The 20673-nt window shown below is 30.3% G+C and overlaps 1 protein-coding gene across 8 annotated transcripts in view; it reads right to left on the bottom strand.

Moving 5' to 3' along the window:
* Positions 1–20673, bottom strand: part of LOC140041117 (uncharacterized) — a 63097-nt gene that overhangs the window by 26796 nt on the left and 15628 nt on the right. For 6 of the 8 annotated variants that reach the window (XM_072087514.1, XM_072087508.1, XM_072087510.1 and 3 more), the window contains 8 exons: positions 10214–10456; positions 8035–8106; positions 7667–7792; positions 5884–6064; positions 3782–3933; positions 2934–3101; positions 1451–1645; positions 1157–1223 (listed from right to left, as the gene is read on the bottom strand). In XM_072087514.1, coding sequence (XP_071943615.1) covers positions 1157–1223; positions 1451–1645; positions 2934–3101; positions 3782–3933; positions 5884–6064; positions 7667–7792; positions 8035–8106; positions 10214–10417 — 1165 coding nt within the window. In that variant the 5' untranslated portion in view covers positions 10418–10456. Of the gene's footprint in view, positions 1–1156; positions 1224–1450; positions 1646–2933; positions 3102–3781; positions 3934–5883; positions 6065–7666; positions 7793–8034; positions 8107–10213; positions 10457–14407; positions 14465–18300; positions 18459–20673 lie in introns of those variants that run through there. The other 2 variants (XM_072087515.1, XM_072087513.1) reach the window with 2 other exon arrangements.

The following is a 20673-nucleotide window of genomic DNA, read 5'->3' as shown; positions in this document are numbered from 1 at the left end:
ACTTTATGTTTTTATAACAATAAATACACATTATCGATTGTTATTATTATTACTATTTACATTCATTCGTTGGCCTTCAACAAAGTAAATATTAGATTGGAATTTTGAATCAATGCAATGCATGCATATTAAACGACAATTTTAACTTAAATTAATTAAATACATCTGTCCATGCTTGTAAATTCAACAAGAATACATTGATAAATTAATAAAAATCCACCACCTGTGTGGGCCACCACCTGGTTCTAGACTCACCTGGATCAACTATAGGTTCTACCCAATCAATTTCTAAAAGCAGTGTGGCATTGGAAATAATAACAATAACAATGTGCTTATATTTGTGCATTCTTTATCAAACATGCAAATATATGCAAAAATATATCAGTATGCAAAAAGTATGCAAATCACAATGCAGTTAAGTTTCTGGTGGGGAGGGATTCTATTTTCGCTAACTTATAGAAAACATTTATTAACACTACTTTGATATATCCTAATCCGCTAAATAATCCGATAAATTTCATATAAAAAGTTGAGGCCGAGCTGACGTACATTTGAGAAGCCCTGCAATGTGAACGACAATTTTTAAAAAAGGAAACAAAAGGTTTCGAAATTATTATAATCAAAGTATCAGAACAGGAAGACCATTAAAAACTGGTTTTTATTTTTGTACGGATATCTCAACCATTATATATTCATAACTCTACAAATGTTTCATTAAATTCACATTTGAATAGATGTCACAGTTGATTATGAAAAACCTATGAAATCAAAGGTCAAATGAACAATTACAAGAATATTAAGATAACCTTATTAAATCACAACCACCCACTATATTGCTCCAGATTTTAGTTGACGTAAATTGATGGCATTTTGCTCTTATGAAAATAATGTTGAATCTGCAGTAACCAATCTATTAAACTACTAATATTTGTGAATTTTTAAATTTTGCATTTAAAGAAAGAGGAAAATATTACAGAGGAACTTCACTTATTGGTAAAGAGATTGTAAGAAAAGACTGGGTGAGGAAAAAGTATCACAGGTGATTAAAAGATTGACAATAAAAACTACTAGTATCAACTATTTTAATTTAAAAGAAACTACAATGTATCAGGTTGCTGTGAATGTATAACGAATAACAAAATGTATAAAAACATACCAACTGCATCCTCAGCATGATCTCTGATAATCTCAGCTAGTTGGACATTGTTGGCAACAATAGCAACCTGAAAATAGTGTAAGAATTCAATCTCAAAAAACATCATATACAATATAAAGTATTAAAAAAATATAAACAATTATAATTAATGTTGCTATCCTCTTTTGATTTTCATAAAAAAATGTCAAATTGTAGTTACAATAATGAAGCCACAGTGTATACTTTCCAGTTAATTTTTTTTAAATTCTTATGACAGATGGTTAGGAAAAAAGCGTGAATGAGTGATGTACTCACCTGATATGCGGTCTGATTTGCTTTGTTCTTTATCTGCTTATCGACCCCACGGAAGAGAAGCGTACGAGCTGCTGGCGTGTGATTATAAAGAGCGCAGACGTGAAGTCCGGTGTTCCCTGCTTCGTTCTGCGCGTCGATCTCCGCTCCGTAGAACAGTAAGTGTTCTAGATGCTGCACGCGACCATAACGACATGCCTACGGGGAGAAAAAAAAATTAATGTCCTTCTAAATTACGTTTGTTGCAGTGGTGACGGTCGTTAAGAGAATTGGAATTCTATATGATCTATCAACACAAGCTAACAGAAAAAGGTCTACAAACCATATTCTAAACTATATATCAAAATTATAATACTCATTAACATATCGTTTTTCAGAATACATTTGTGTCGTTGCTGTTTATTCAGGAATATAACCTATATTTGGCTTTCCTCATTCACTATGAAAATAAATATACACTTACAGCTTGATAAAAAAAAAACAGCACAACTATTTAAATTTTTACTAAATTTTATATTATTATTATTTTATACATGGAAGCGTAATATCTGTACATGCTTCAAACAATGAAAATTTTTTTTATTTATTTGCAAATGTTAACTTACTCCAATGTTTAATTTAAAATTGGTTAAAATTTGAATCAGAAAAAGTCTGACATAAAAAATGTTAAATATTAAGTAAATGTTGCAGGTTTGGTAAAATTCAATCACAAAATAAAATCAGGACGATGATTTAGATAATTATAAAGTAATATTATTTATTATAATTGAGTACATGTTATTAATTCATCTGGTAATTATAAAAATAATCTGATATTTATATTTGAGAATTATCAAGGGAATCTTATTAAACCAGTCAATTAGTACTGATTCCACTGTTACACAAGTGGATTTATTTATAGCTAGTTTCACAAATTATAATGTTGTTAAAACATGAAATGTTGCACATAAGCATGATGGGATTGGTAGTAAGAGCGTTATGTAAGTTGATTACCATACATTAGTGAAATAAAGGAGGATAGAGTAAATACAAGTTCTATATTATGAAGAATTGTCTAATTAAAATGTTTAGGGCACAAATGCTAGGATTGAATACTTGTACGACATGTCTAATTGTTGTTTCTCCTTCTCTGCCAAAACTACTCCACAGTAGTTACAAACAATTACAATCCTGTTTGTTCAGTACCCGCTGCTTACTTGGGCTCGAACCCCTAACCATCAGTGCAAGCTCAGTGGTCTAGAGGTATGAATTCCAAACTAAAGATCTGGAGGTCGTGGGTTCGAGTCCCACGCGAGAATTACTTGCATATTTTTTCGCAAGTATTCTCAATGTACTTAGTATAAAGTACAAATTACGTCAGAGTAGGGCAAAACATCTGACCAATTAGCCACCCTGGAGTCGTCCTAAAATATTCAACGCATGGTGTCCATCTCCTGTTTGAGGGATTGTTTGCACGACAGTAACATAAATTAAAACATTGACTAACCTGATGCACTTCAGACCATCCTTGACTGTCAACGTTATTTACAGTTGCTTTATCTTTCAACAAAATCTCTGCTATTCGTGGGTCTCCTCCATTCATTGCGGTGTAGTACAGCGGCGTCAGTCCTTTATCATCCTTGTAATTTGGAGATGCACCTAGATCTAATATCACCTGAATAAAAAAAATGCATGAAAAATATTCATATTGACTTTTACATAAAAAAAATTATATTCACCCATCAATATGAAACAATATGTGTGATCATAAAACACAGTATCTCCATTGGATTTGATAAATTAGTCAATATCAAATTTCAACAGAAGCGCTTGTCCAATAAGATTATAGAATTGATTTTAATTGCATGAATATTTATTAGATATTACTGAAAATGAGAGCATTGAACCTATTTATTGAAGTGCCTATATATCAAAGGGTTCAATTTGAACAGGAAATTAAAATTCACATACAGTATGACAATTAAACCATAGAAACATAGCTTTGTTACTAACTAAGCATCGCGATCAATATTCTGTTATACTTTGAGGTGCTTTAAAGACTGCATGCACTTATCAAACTAGAAACAAACAGGTTTATAAAGAAAGTTATAGAATTCAATAATACTGTATCTAGATAGAAACGCTATCAAACTTTATTTGACAAAATAATTACTACCATATTTGGGCATATCACTACCATACCACATCACAATTTTTGTCAACCTAGTTTAATAGTGGAGACAACGTAGTTTGAAAGGTGAGTGCTATAATGTTATAGGCATCATAGTTTGATAGTGGAGACAACGTAGTTTGAAAGGTGAGTGCTATAATGTTATAGGCATCATTTATGTTTACCTCTAGGAGGCGTGCATTGCCTTTCAGAACAGTCCGGTGTACAGCAGTTAAACCACTCTTGTTGCGGAAATCATTATGGTAACCACCGTTAAGCAGGAACTTGATCACCTCTTCCGATTTATTCAAAGTTGACGCTAGCGTCAGGGGCGTTTCTGAAGATAAAATTAAAACATTGATACATTAATTTGAGTACATAAGCTACAAGTGGGAGTAGGGTACTTAAATATACGAATAAAAATATAGTGACGCGAGCAGAATCATAGATTATAAAGAAACATAGCAAAGGCAGTAAACAGGGATAATAATCATTATGTTGAAAACGCATAAAAGAAAAAACAGAGAAAGGATATAAGATGTTTTAATAGGTGAATTATGTCATGTGTTTCAAATAATTTAAGAGATAAAGGATTATAAACAGCAATAGAAACAATTTAGCTTAAATACTTTTAAATTTAAGCTAAATTATTATAAGTTTATTGAATGAAAATCTAAAGAATCAAGCTGCTTCCATTAAAGGGTTTAACGTAATGCAAGTATTTAAGTGAACTTTATTACAACATTTGATTTAAATCGCATACATCATTATTCTGATTTGACTATTTTAAGAGAGGAACAGACTTGTGCCACATTTATGATGCCAATTAATTTGCATTTCACAGGTGGTCAGCATCTGTATATTAATCTATTTCCTCTTCTCCATTGGAAGTCAGTTGTTAGATTGTTATTTCAACGATTCTTGCAAAAATGTTGAAATCATTTAATACATTTTTTGTTCTTCTATTTTATAGCGATGATCAATTGTAAGTTATCATCTCAGTGATTTATTGAAATTGAACGTCCTGCGCTGGAGGCAAGACAACAATTTTTAAAGATTTGAATCATAAGAAGAAGTAAAGGAGACAATTTATTACAAATTTGAAATACATAAATCTCTGGAAATGTCTATCACAAATCCAAAATATGAATTCATAGTATACATTTACAATTTATGTGTCTATAACATACAATGTAATTACACCTTTCACAATAAAGAGCAACATAAATTGTGACATGTTTTTGACAGCTTAGTACACAATATTGAAGTTTTATTGACATTGTATGTAATGTTAATATTGAATTTCGAAAGAAAATGATATTAAGAATATTGAGGTTCATAATTATATAAGGTTAGGTACAGTAGGTTCTTGTAATATCCTGTTATTACAAACTAAAATTGTTATTAGTTTAGGAGTTTCATTATCCAAATATGAATTATTAGTGTTTGTCGGGCATTCACCATATCCTTGTTCCCTCTAAAGCCCTGTATACACTATCAAACTTTATGTGACAAAAAAATGTGATGTGCCCATATATGGACATGATGATGTCATATCACTAACATATTTGGGCCTATTACTACTATATATGGGCATTTTTTTGTGTCAAACTAGTTTGATAGTGTAGACAGAGCTTAAAAGTGGAATAACCTATATTTTGACATTTTTGACAGATTCAATTGTAAACAAAATTCTGGTTTGGTAAATTGAGGGTTGTGTTTCAAAAACCTATGATGACAGAGTAGGTTATTAGGCTGTGATCAGATGTCAATAACTCTATCTAGCCATCCACATCATCAGCACTATTGATTGCGGACGTGTTCATTTCATTCCTGTGTCATAAGATACAATGATATCTAAACAAAATGCCTACAGCACTTCCTTATCTTCCAACACAGTGAAATTTAACAACGCAAAATATAAAATGATTACGTTAAATTAAAGGAATCTATATTTTTGTGAACTTATTCAGTACTTTAATGAATCAAATATGGCAATACTGTAGAATATGAAGAACATCCAATAGTCACCTCTCCAAATACCGGACACATTTGGGCTGGCCGCCTAATGTCTGGTTTTCCATAAAGTCTGGTGTTTGGAATGTGTTTTTACTGGTAAAAAGAAATTTGGGACATTTTGGACCTCAAGAAAAGTATGGTTTTTGGAGAGTTTCCGGTTTTCAGCGAGTTGGTAGAATCGACTGTACTATATTTCAGTCCCAATAATGAAACTACAATGCTAAACAAAACCAAAACAAATACTGTAAATGTGCATAGTAGTACTAACCTCCTGAGGTTTCATCAATGAAGTTAGGATCAAGTCCTTTGTCAAGTAACTTTTTCACTTTTTCAGGTGAGTTACTTTTTACATATTCCATCATGTTTTTCTGATATGATCGTCCGTTATATTTCTTAATCTGACTGCCGTCTAGGTTTAATTGTTTGTATACACGTCTCTTGTATTTAAACTGAAATGAACAAAATAGTTAAACTATTGTTAATACAGGTAGATGCACTAGGTAATAAAACTGATCATCAATATATATATTTTAAAATACTATGTTTGATAATTCTGTTTATAGTATAGCATGGTACAACAATAGATCTTGAGTACACCAGCAGTCAACTGAAACTAAGTATCAGCCTGGCTACACAAGAACAGTTAACAGTAACAGTTCCTGTTTTAATAAACTGGGGTAAATTTAAAAACAGTGCTTCAGCTACTGGTTAAGATTGCAGTCCATATAAATATTATGAAATAGCAAGACAAATATTCAATATTTGCTGTAGCTACTAATATAAAAATAGTCATGTTTGATCTTGTTTGCTTTGAACTCAAGGAACAAACTGACATCCATTGACCCAGCAGCTGGGTACAGAAATCAAAATAATATTTATGCAGAGAGCCCTCTAATAATCTAGAGTTGTTAAGCTCCATCTACGTAACACTATCAAATTTGTTTGACAACAAAATTGTGCCCAAATATGGTAGTGGTATGGCCAAATACGGTATGGTAGTGATATGACTGAATTTCCATACATGGGCACATCACATTTTTTTGTCACATAAAGTTTGATAGTGTAGACAGAGCTTTATAGATTTTTGAGGTTGTTAATTTGGACATAAAATACATCTACCACAGTTTAACTTCATGCAAATTAAATTTACAATTTATACTATATTTATAGAATTATGGAACAACTTTTGAATATGATATTAATAATGAAAATAAATAAAATTATAGTAATAATATTCAATAAATGGTTAATATTATAATACTATATGTAATACAGCACATTACTAAACATAGCCTGTAGGGTTTTCACACTAGTGTTTTGTCATTAGTGAAATGCCGACGGAACAGCAAAATTCCACACTATGTAATTACTAGTTTATGATTATTTAATTGAGATTGATTATATTCTCCAGAGAACCGTACACAAAAAAATAAGTTTGAAACAGGCATTATATAATAGTAAAATATCAGAAAGAGTAAAAAGTGTCTTTTTGTACAATAACATGCATCTGAGTTTGTATAATGGACAGTTTACTGCATGTCTGATTTTTAGGGAGATGTATACGGTAAATCTGTTTTATTCATAAGAATGAATTGTTTAGGGACATGTGTGGATATATACTACAGTTTAACCAACGATATCAAATTATGAATAATCCATTATGAATTTCTAATCTAAATCTCTAAGTAATTTCACTGTAGTGATTTATTACCCCTTACATGTTCCATTCAATGCATCATTTGGGACTGTGGGAAAATATCAATGTTGATTTAGACATGTGTACATTTTAATTTACTTGGTATTTGTGGATCTTCGAATTCAATGGTGAATTTAAGAAAGGGAATTTCACTTTCTTTTCAGAACACTAAAAAGCTATGATGATGATAGTGATATTGATACCTGTATAATGGAGATGAAGACACTAAAGTGATGATGATAATGTTGATTTAAATTTCAATGACACTATATGCTAATCTCTGATTCAATGTTGATATCAAAATATTATGATGATGAAAATATGAATATAATATTCTGTTTAATCAACACAATACCTCCAGATAGCCAACAGGTCCATTCATTGGATAATCTTTCAGCAACCTCTCTTCATCTAAGAATTTCCCAGCTCTGCCGTTAAATGGTGGTATATAAAATCCATAATTTGATGTATCTTTTAAATCCTAGATTATAAATAAAAAAATTAAAAGAATATGTTATTCTTTCTCTCATAGAACTTTATGTGAAATGAATGTTTTTGATAAGAAAACAATGAAACAGAATGTAAAAGATATTCTTTAACTTAAAAATAACTCTTATGTCATAAAAAGTTACTGATAGTGGGAAGGAGAGGGTGAGAGTGGGAGGGGAGGTGTAAAGTGCATGGATGCCAACGTACAGTGGGAAAGATTAAAACGTATTTTACCTGAGTTATACTTGCAATAACTTGTTGCTTCGCATGCCATACTGATTGCATCGGTTTGAAACATAAACATTTCTGAAAGAGAAAAAAAGTAAATGAAAAATGAGAGAAATATCTCAGTTTTTGGTGATAACTAATATTCATTTTATATCTATTTATGTTGTACTAAATACTTATTGCAGAATAAACGTAACACTAATACCATAAGATCTACTGTTCTACTAGTATATATATATCATGATTAAACTATAACTGTGAATCGATTTTTGCTCCAAGGAATTAAAAATTTCAACTAATGATGCACTTTTGAAAATGAAGATCAAAGTTGACGCTTTGAAATGTCAGGCATTGATTTATAAACAGTCGCAAATGAAGGTTATAATATCACCTGAAATAAACAACATTTGACATTTCAATTTTTATAAGGTCATACAACGCTGGGGAATTTAGCCAATAACTGTAAGTAGGCATGTAAAGGATGAGTGAACCAGATCATACAATCAGATACAAATATTAAATCTTAATTCACAGTATAGGGCGCTACTGCACTTTAGCACCTAAAACCGGGCATAAAACTTCACGGTCACTCACCATCACCACTGCGCAGAAGGTGAATGTTTTTTAATTGGGTAAGCTCGTAGATTGTGGTGCGAAATATAGTCTACTCTAGTCCAGTATACATGGTACAGAATGATAATGTCTTGCTACTAAAAAATTAGCACCAGTTCTACTGAAAGTTAACTAATAAATATTTTGGTTTGGGTGATATGTGGGCTAGTACTGAACCTTGCCATAACTTGTCCATTGGCCTAGTTGTGCCAAAGTCCAAGTATGTTAATGGTCATACAGTGATTAAAAGGGAGTTACCTATACACATTCATCTGCCTACTACTGAGCACATATTGACACAGTGATGAGTCAGGTTTGATACAATTAAGTCATAAAACACAATGTGGAATTCTATTCTTCTTAAAGTTACAGCATGAAATATTGGCATACCAACTGATTATTTAAAAAAAAAAAATTTGTTAAAGTACTAAACCGGTACCCACATCAACTCCTTTAGGAGCATGGTGTGGAAGGTGGTTGGACACCAAGTTGGTACTAAAACAAAAAACGACTACAAGGACGTCGGTTCAGGAGAACCAACAGACAGACATCCAGCTTAAAGAAAAACCAAGACAGAACGGAGAGGAAATAGGCACCACTATGAGATACGCCTGTGTATTGTGTCATGATGAGTACTACTGTAACTCATCTGCTACGCCCCTACGATCCTCTAGGTCATGGAACAACTAGAACTAGAATTGTAATTTACAATTTTGTAAAACTTAATTATACCAAAACATTCAGCAATCTGTTTACAGTATTTATTCAATCAGACTATTAACGAGAAGAACAAATGTTTTGAAGTCCAAGGATTTCTTCCATAAAGCTGACCCTTTTAATGTTCTAATTAAATAAACTCCAAAAATAACATTGAAAGCCATGTTAATCTGATTGTATTTTTGCTATTACATAAATTTTAAAAACAATTTAATTGAATTTGTATAGTTTTGATATGAACAGCTTGAGGGCCTATAAATATATCCTATTGTACAGTAGCCTCCAAGCAGAAATATACAAATTTGCATAATAATGTAAACCATATTTCAATGCCAAACTTCCTCTTTGTATTTCTCATATTTATATTGATCTAAAAATCTGTGTCACATTCAAGTTTAAGGCTAATTAAATGAAAACTGTCAGATTCTCTGATATTATTAAATACTCTATGGTTGTTATTAAATACCCTATAGTTGTTTAATGTGTGAAATGTGAAGATACTACTGAGATAGTACCTGTATTTATCATGGTTTTCCATTACATTCTAAAGCTTATTATAACTGTAAATGACAATGTCCATTACATTACAACCTGAACTATTAAAAATACTCTATAGTTGTGTTATGTGTGAAATGTGAAGGTACTGCCATGGTTTTCAATCATTCTAAAAAGAAGGTTTACCCTGAACTAAAATATACAAGGGAACCTTAAAAAAAAAACAACATGAAGAAGGGGGACATGATTTGTGTGTCATTTTGTCATGGTTTTAAGCTTTATAATTTACGATCTAGAACTAACTAACTAACTAAACTATTCTTATGTACTACTTAAGTTAGTTGAAATATTCTACTTTTACCTGTATATCTTCATCCGGTAATCGTATTCGAATTGGAATCGTTTCAACCGAATCAGAGCCAGCAGATCCCACGGAGAGTGTATCCTCTGAGGAGCTATAATTTCCGTTTTGTTGGTGAACAACTGGTTCTGGAATTGCATTGTAATATTGAAGATGACGTTGATGTTTCGGTGTTGCGTTGTATGACGCTGCCGCGGACTCCATCTTTTTCCCTTCTATTTGGGATGCTGGTTTCTTATCAACCTACAAGATTCCAAATAAATAATATTTTTTATAATTTTTGTTTAAACATGTTTATTTATAGTTCCTTTGAGATAAAAATCTGAAAAAAATATTATTGTCAATATTCACATTAATTTATGTTTAAAGTATACCAGCATATTTAAATCAACTTAATTATGCATGCCACACTCACTAAAAATGATGAAAATGGCATAAATATTATAAAGCACAATATCAACATTGCCTACATGTGAGAGAGGTGTGGTTCAAATCCCTGTGACCCACTAGACAGAGTGAATCACCCACTTTTAACATATGTCTATTGTAAACACACATTGTGTGGTTTCCTGTAATATCCTCATGGGGAAGACAGACATATGGTATTATGTAAAACTCTTCTTCAATGTAACTTTTATCATGAATGTTAAGAGGATCCCTTTGACAAGCTTTCACAAATAAAAATGGAGAAATTTGTATAATATTTTGACGGGCAAAGAATAAGAGTAGTTATGAATGATAACATAAGAGTGAATCAAAATGTATGTACAGTACCTGTAAAACTTGAATATCAATATAAAAATGATACATATTCGTGAGGTTAATTTCCCGATTGATCGAAATCAAAACGGTACTGGGTATGGTCTACTAGTTTTTCTGCTCCCAACCAGTACATCCATTCATAGAAGCTTTGATGAAGTAAGCCTACCTGGTGGTAACCATAGAACGGTTCCGAGATAACGACTATACTTTGGCTTTAGTCGACAGAAGTTTGAAAAAATTGTTAGAGATAGAGTATACGATGTTTGATTACGTACGTGTAGATGTGTGATTTGTTCTTTTTATTCAAATGATGTTATGTATTTAATAATATTCGTGAGGTTAATTTCCCGATTGATCGAAATCAAAACGGTACTGGGTATGGTCTACTAGTTTTTCTGTTCCCAACCAGTACATCCATTCATAGAAGCTTTGATGAAGTAAGCCTACCTGGTGGTAACCATAGAACGGTTTCGCGATAACGACTATACTTCGGCTTTAGTCGACAGAAGTTTGAAAAAATTGTTAGAGATAGAGTATACGACGTTTGATTATGTACGTGTAGATGTGTGATTTGTTCTTTTTATTCAAATGATGTTATGTATTTAATAAATTTGTTATATCAATTAATTCAATTATCGTAGATTGCATATTATGCAATAAATATTATTTAATAAATGTTTGATATATTAAAAAAAAAAAAAAAAAAAAAAAAAAAAAAAGATATTTGTTAGTATAAATTAAAAATATAGATATAAGGAAGAAAAGCAAAGAGATTATGGAGCGGCTGTACCAGAATATACAACACTAAGTATTGTAAAGTTAATATATTAAAAATTTAGGCGATCTTGTCAAAGGTCAAACGCCTTCAGCCTGCCACGTTTCGATATTCAATATTGAACTTGACCTGACGTGGTTCCACAATATCTTATTATGAAAATGGTAGAGTGTACATAATTAATATTGATAACTATTAAGTAAAAATATTTTGTTATTAAATATTATAATATGTAAAAAGTCTCGGTCTATATTAAAAGTCTTACCTTCTTAAAAATAAATTTTGCTTGAGGATTAAAATGGTATTCGTTTCAGTATTGGTTTCAGTATTGATATGTTTCTGCGTTTATGGAAAAAATTTGTTTATATAGGTCTATGTTGAGAATATTATATATAATAATTTTATAAATTCGTTAAATTTAATATGTCATATATGTAATAATTAATTTGATAAATTCGTTTTATTCTATATGCTAAATAAATAATAATGTTTTATAATTAATATAATGTAATGTCTATATAAATCTCACCTTATTTAAAAGTTGCTTGATATTTACCGTCTTTACTTGTCTACGTGACTGTGATAAATGTTATGTTTGAAAGTTGCAAGTTCGAAAGTTTGGTGTGCGCGTGTATTAGAATGTAGTATCTGAAGACGCGGTTACCTTGAAAACGCGGTTTTTTTAAAAACGCGTTTTAAGCTAGGCCTATTTAATTATTACTTTTATTTCCGATTATTTTTTTTGAATTAGGTTTAATAATAGTTTTCGTTTATATTATTTAGAGGGTTTGGTTTGGTTATATTTATGAAGAGATACATTAGTTGTATTTAGTTATTGTTAGTCTGGCGTGGGGGCGGGGGGAATATGTATATTAATTAGGACATATTTTCAGAAAAATTATCTTTTAAAGTTTGATACAAATATGAACAATACAATTGTTTAGAATAAAATAAGTTTATTTACGAAAGTGTATCATATTACATTAATTATAAATAATAGAGTAAAATATCAGTAAGTTATATTTGAAAAATAAAAAATTATCAAAATTATATATACATATATACTTAAATGACGTTGGATAATTTGCTATGTAATTTTGTACTTGTGCAGCAAATTTGTTTTAATTTCTTGTCATTATAGTTGATGAATTTAATGTTGTAATGTGTGTCGATCATATGTTTATGGTTGTTGATTATGCCTTGTATGATGTCAGATGTGTCTGTTGTTCTGTCGTACTTAGTCTTGATAAATAATGTGTGTTTGTCTTTTGTAGTGTTCTTTACTTTCTTTTTCCAGCTTTTCTTATAAGGTTGTTTGTGTTTTCGGATGAATTTTTTACTGTATCCCAGTTTTTGTAATCGAAGTTTGAAAAGTGTGTTTATGTGTATATATTCATGTTTGTTACATGAAAGTCTGTTGTATCGATGGGTTTAATTTGTATGTTTGATTAAATTCGATTAGGAAATGGAGTTCGTTTACAATTAATGTTAGATTTGCTATTTGTGCGCTGTGATATGAACCCATAATTATTCCCTGTGATTGCTTATAAATTTTGTTCCCTGATTTGAAAAAAGCATTATTATTGATTATTTGATTAAGTTTGGTTAGGTAAAATTCTTTTTCTTTGCTTAGATTTAATAATTTGGCCGATTTGATTATTGAGTTTGTTGTGTCTTGAATTGTGAGATTGGTGTATAAATTTTCAAAGTCATATGTTATAAACCATAGTCTGTCGGTGTGTTTTACGTTGATTTGTTTCGCTCTTGTTATAAATTCATTGGAGTTATTAATTATTGTGAATGGTATATTTAGAGAGGTAAATTTAGTTTCTATTTCTAAACAATGATTAGCTTGATCCAGACAGTAGTTCATCAAAGTTGGACGTTTTAAAATTATGAACAAAAATTTACCGTTTTCAGAAAGACTTCTGAAACTCTAAACAAATTAACTATCTACATTGATTCCTAGATAATTGGAAAACAATGAACTATATGCCAAATATAAAACAAAATTGTGAAAGTTTTCAGAAAGAAGTAAGAGTTCTCAAACTATCTAAATTGACGCCTAAATGACAGATAGGAAAACAATTAAATAATTCCAAGTATGTCATTTAAAAACAATGAACAGGCGTATGAATTAGTTTTCTTGATACAGCGTGTGCTAAAGTGTTCTTGACCCAAATCGGCATACGAATACAAAGAAGTATACCGTACGAGAGTGATGCGACACTTTGAAATTGTTTTTTTATTTATCTGTTTTTTAATATCTCAGACTGAGCAAACATAATTTCTATGTATATTTTATATGCCAATGACAATAAATGGAAGTAAGTTTTCCACTGATGAATGAATGAATGGAGAACATTCCTTTCCTGGCCATTAGAGTTTTATTAATTTTCACAAATTTTTTCTTTAATTTTTCCTCATGTTCAATGCCTCATGTGGTGGTTCTAACCACAATCACTAACAAACTAAAAATTGACTTCTTTGTAATAAATTCTAAATTTAAACACAAATTACGACTTCCATATGGAAATAATCAACAAATAATCAACAAATTATTATTGTTAGAAATAAAAAAAACATGATGTTTCAGAAAAATTCCTGTAGTCAACTCCATAATTCTGTAGTCCTCTCCAACAAACATTGAAACTTACCATGGATTTAGACAGTTTAACAGAGTATTGTTTCTTCCTCATTTTGTAGAAATCCAAACAAATTGTTAGACAGAAAATGTTAAAAACCACGTTTTAAAGTTCCTAACAGACGACAGCACCTGTTGCTAATACAACAGCAGCAACAGAAGTGAACATAGCAGTTCAGATACAGTGAGTAATCGCAAACAGAATTATCAACTCGTAAATCGACAGCATTATCTTCCCCTCTATAACGCCCTGCCAAAAGTACAACCATTTACGACTAGCAGTAAATTCCGATTGATATGATAAGATAATGGTCACCTCAAATCAACTTCTCAAGTCTCAATGTAAACACTGTACTTCCCAACTTCCCTGTTATGTACAAGCACATAACATTGTACGCGGCACATTAGTTAATGATAACCTTTTGCATACAGCAGTGCTTCTATTCATCAACCATGCATAAACACTGTACCTTTCTACAATAGGACAATAAATAAACAATCATAAACTTTAATGAGTTTCTTAATTGTTTATATTAATAAGCATAAATAAAGGTAATATAATATTTGTATTAAAGATTATTAATAGATCAAGGTTTATGATCAATACATCATAATTCATTTCTCCGACAACCATTAAATAAGTTTTATTAATACATAAATCAATACTATAAGACTATCATTAGTAGGACTCTCATACGCCAGCCCCTTATCGTAACATGGTTGAAGAGTGTTACGACATGAATACTGTACTTTTATTGGTGTATCATATTACATTGTTTTGAACTATGATTTGACATCAAACCTTGGAGCTATATAATATCTCTAATTTGCCGATGGACTGGAATACAAATTAAATATATATTAATAAGCAGATATTAATAAATAAATCAATGGTGCTTATTAACATTTTTGACAAAACAACCTTTTTTTCAGTAGCAACAAGTAGGCTATCTTTAATCAATTGTGGCCAAACGTTCATTTGAAATAATGAATTTTTGATAGACAAGTAATCAGGTAGAAACAATTAGCATCTTTAAATAATTTAGGAAGGGTATTGGGAAGGGAAGGTAAAAGATTCATACGGTTTAAATGCGGTTTTAACTATTTTGTGTAAAGCATACTCTCACTTCTAGAGGAAAAGTATTGAAATACAATCGTTTGTTAAAGGAAGTATGTAATAACAAATATTGTGATCTAAAAGCATTAAAAGTTCAAAAGACATAATATCTAGAGGTTATAGTACATTAAAATGCAGGCATAGGCTAAACCAAAATGAAATACGACGTCAGTGAATTATTGTGAAATATTGTGGACTTTCAACTGTGACAATAGTATAAATTCTTTACTAGATTAAATACTGATACAATTATTATAACATTTGATTATCATGGTCAACTATCTCGACTATCAGACTTTATTGGGTTGTCCTAGAAAGTCCAGTTTTCTGGAAAATCCAGTTTGTTCATGTTCTGGTTTACCATGAATTCTGGTGAATGTACAAGAAGAAAGATTGAATTGATTGTTATTGAATGCTTAAACATGACTTTCAAGTACTGTATTCATGTTGTAATGTATTAGTCTGTACTCAAATGTATAGTTTCTTGCCAAGTTATTAAATACCATTCATAATTCATATAAAACACATGTCAACTGTATCTATGATTCCCTTAAAGAACTGCACTATACATTATCTTGCGCTAGGATAGATGCAGTATTCACTCGTACCTAACCTTGAGAATAGAAGGGTTCAGTTACTGTATGCATACGTCAAGATAAGATTTAAATGCAACGTGATATATACAATTGTGAATAATTCATTCACTATTCTTGAAGATTTTACAATTTGAAAAGAAATACCTTGAGTTTGAATCAGTCATTGCAAGCAAACATTTTGCATGAACAAAATAGAGCACTCTTCAAAAATTGTAAAAAGATATAAGTTAATATTAACTTCTGAATTGTCAAATTACTTTTCTAAATATAGCACAGTTCAAAAATTGTAAAAAAATGTATTAACTGATCATCAACATCATTCTTTTTCAAGACACACATAATTATTGTTCGAATATACTTTTTTATCTTTTATTATAAGGAATTCATTTTAAAATAAACTACAGTACTACACCAAGTTTCTAAATATCAATTCTCTCAAAGTAAAAAAATAAATGCATCAAAAACGAGAAACGCAGATTAGTGTTAATTACAATCATAATTCGTTTCAACAAAAACAAGCATAAAATCATGCCATGCGGAAATCTAACCTGCTCACAATCTTAAAAAATAAATTCTTAATTTCACCTACTTACATCTAAGAGATTTTCTAGTATTATTTCCAAAATGCTGTTGCGAGTTTATTATTCCTTTGCAATCACAGATGTAGATTCAAATTCAACAAGACATCAGCTGCAGTTGTAATGAATCACTATTGAAATCGTAAATTAATGTATGCCTCGTCTTATTCACATGTTCTGTGATGTTTGTTTTGTTCTAAAGCACCTAGTTAAATCAATCATTTTACAACCTCCAAATACTCGACATTGGGTCAATACAATTAAATATTCATATTTATGTTAATTGAAATTAGCATAACTGATAGCAGTGTAGTGTGTTAATTGTTGACTGCATGGCAGGGTATAGTCAGGAGGCGTTGCTTATTACATGCTTGATTTGCCATGACTCAGTATAGTATTGTCGTCATATGAACCGAATTAAACCGATGCCCACAAAACAAAACCAGTCTTTGTGAATAATTTGGAGCACACAGTTTGTGGTGAATTCATTGTATAGTTAGATGAAAATAAATTTACATAAACCAAGAAAATGTGTGTTTCTATTTATTTAATCTCTCATTTTTCCTGCAGGATTATATTCAATGTAAATGTGAATAGTATCAGATATTTAACAAAGCAATCAATAAGTAATGACAAACATAAAATATTTGACACTGTCAAAAAATATTGATGGAGGATTATTTCAAAAACTTTGAGGTATGGGTAATTAAACTCCAGGACCTAAACAAAATATGTATCACACTGTAGATTTGTATATCACTTGAGAAAAGCTAATTCCTGTACGACATACATTGTCCATTCAGAGCATTTGATCACAATATTTATATCATAGCATTGTAATAAGTATAATATGAATTCAGAAGTATTTGGGAATCCTGTTTTTTAAACCAAAACAACTGACATGGGTAATTTACTTTCAACCTTAATCATCAATACATAGATTTGGTAAAAATGATTTTAATTCCAGGATATAAAAATGCCAACAGACTTTGTTTAAGTTGCCTAGACAAACAAATATAATTGAATGATCCTAGTTTTATCTAAGTTTATGGGTTTACTATGAGATTTATAATTTGATTAAAATTGCAAAATATATGGAATACTCAACAAATCAGGACTGATATTATTAGAGAGTTTTCCCTGTAAACTTTAAATTTAACTTTATTGCCCAACATGAAACACGCAAGCGCCATGTGTGAAACATGCAATGTGTTCTACACTTTCCGTCTTAGTGCGAAATCAAAACAAACAAGTACGTTAACGCAACTATTCGCTGAACTATGTTGTTATGCAAATGACTAGAATGCTGACGTCATCCGTTAAAGTCAACGTTTACATGCGAAAGCTCCCTAATAATATCTAACCATACGGTTACTATACAAATATAGTAACTGGGATCATCATTGACTTGAATATTTAATATCAACAAAGAGATCATTAGGTTCCAATATTGCCATTTAAAAAATAAAACAACATACTGTACTGTAGTCTATTTTGTATTTTCATCCTTAGTATCATGTATGGTATTTATTAACCTAATTAAAAATTAATGTCTGACATATTATGCCTAATTTATGCTTTTATTATTATATTTAATGTACAATACAGTACTTACACAAAACTATACACAGTATCCTAAATTCATCCTAAAATTCCATGTAAAAAGTGTATGTGGCCTGTAAAACTCAAACTTCCATCTGTAAAAACTAGTCCACTATATGTTATTTTTTAACTAAACCATATGGAATTCCAACTTTATGGTAACTGATCCAGTTTTTCCCAATTCCGGTATTTAAATACAATTGTAATACCTTAACCACAGTGTAATGTATTGTCTAGATCCTTTTATTTCCGGTTAAAGTTTATTCAAACACAAGTTTGGTCGATTCTGACGTGCGACTACCAACAAAAGGTGCATGCTTTACAGAACAAAGGTTGCATTTTAAAGGTTACAGTCACTCTTAAATATTTCGACTGGAAACAATAAACAAGGTTTTCAAAATATAAGCAAAAATTACAACACAATGTATTCAACTATTTTATTTAACTATGTGGAAATGAAAGTTATGTACTGATTTTTTTTTTATTAAATCTTACGTTTAGAACAGAAGAGAAAGTAGCTATGGAATCTTCCTACTACAGGAAAATTTTTTTTAGATGTGAATTTATTCAACACTAATATGTATAATTCTAACATTCGAAGATAACTCTTTTAATTGTATTTTACAGGGCATATGGCATTTTTTGCAATCTCTATTTTTAATAGTTTTTTAACAGAAATTTAACAGTATTTTAAAATAGGTAAATAGTACTTTAACATTGCCTTTTGCAATTTGATATATTTTTCTTTTTTTATTGTCTTAATTATGCCAAGCAAAATAAATGTTCATGGATCAATAACATTTCTTGAATCTTGAATCTTTTACAGTAGAAATTAGTTTCTAAAAATTGTAAAGGTTCAAATTAAACTATGCCCTATAATCCCACTGTATATTATCTTTCATTAGTATAAAAAGTATTTTTCAGATAATAATATTCCTTTGATGGCTTTAATTATATTGATCATATTTGACAAAGTACTTTATTGTACTGCAGGAAAATATTAAAATTTATCTTGAAAAGGGAGTACATTGCTCTTACAAAATACATCGTTTCTTGAATACAAAATTGTGCATGATGTCTATTTAATATATTTCCATTAAATGAGAATGTTTGTACAGTATTATAAAAAGACACAACAAGTAGCAATATTAAAAATGAATATTCTTTATAGCTGAATTAAACAAAATATTAGCATAATGATATCAATAAAGGAATTCTTCAATCTTCTGTTAATTTATGTAGTAAATTAAGATTAACGTTATTAAAAAATTCATTATAAAATATTCAGTATGTATTCAGTTAAGTATTATAATTTAAACTAGTTTAACATATGAGTAGAACATGAGACCATTAATCTGTTAATGCATTTTTAATTCAATTTACTTCAAAATTTGATGCCATTCATTTTGATTTAAAAATACAAAGCTACGGGCGTATTAAAGGAGAAATGAAAAAGCGCACTGACGGCGGCCATTTATCAAGATCAGGCTTGAAAAAAGTGCTATTTGCATAAGAAGGAAATGACTTGATGCCAATGGTACAATAGCCAACCTGGCTTAATATATTTCAACCTTATTGTGCTGTATTGAAAATTTGGTAAAAAGATCATAAAAGATAAACTTTTACCATAAAGAGTCCACACTGCAGGTACACAAATACACAGTGTCAGACTATACAATGCACATTATGTTTTGCTGTACAATAGGATTAATCTTAGCTTCAACATTAACTTGCCTAAGTACAGTAAGTGCTAACTACAGGACCTGGAATTGTTTGCCTGGATAAATTTTAAAAAACCACCAGACTTTAATAGTGTATTGAACCATGAACTATAAAATAAAAAAGCACCGTATTCTCAATATTATAGTATAATAGTCTTCACTTCATAATTGGAACATACCGGAAAAGGTTTGGCCCAGTCACTCACTCCAAAGAATAAAATACCTTCACAAATCCATGCCTATATTACATAGCAACTGTCAGGATGATGACCAATCTTTAAAGTCATTTTTCATAAGAATAAAGTAACCTTAGACAGGGCTGTAGCCACCAGTACGGTTGATAAGGTTTCAAACTGACCACTTTTAATAGAGACCTTTGACAACCCAGTGGCTTGAACAGAGATTATTCCCTTTTATTGCAAAACCGCACCACTTTATTTCTTGTGGATACATCACTTTAGAGGATATTGATTGATCATTAGAGTAGGTTTGATCTAATAATTGAATGTTTCCTATTAATTTCTACTATTGATAACATCATTTAATCTTAATCAAATTAATTGATATAATCCTTATTCTTATCTACAGTAATTAACTAAATTAATTATTAACATCAATATCTATAGCCATTATTAATTATTAACAATCTAATTGACATTATTATA

This window comes from Antedon mediterranea, chromosome 2 (genome assembly GCF_964355755.1).
Source record: "Antedon mediterranea chromosome 2, ecAntMedi1.1, whole genome shotgun sequence".
In the NCBI taxonomy this organism is placed as follows: domain Eukaryota; kingdom Metazoa; phylum Echinodermata; class Crinoidea; order Comatulida; family Antedonidae; genus Antedon; species Antedon mediterranea.
The sequence above is the reverse complement of the archived record's forward strand: the minus strand, read 5'-3'. Positions and strand labels throughout refer to the sequence as shown.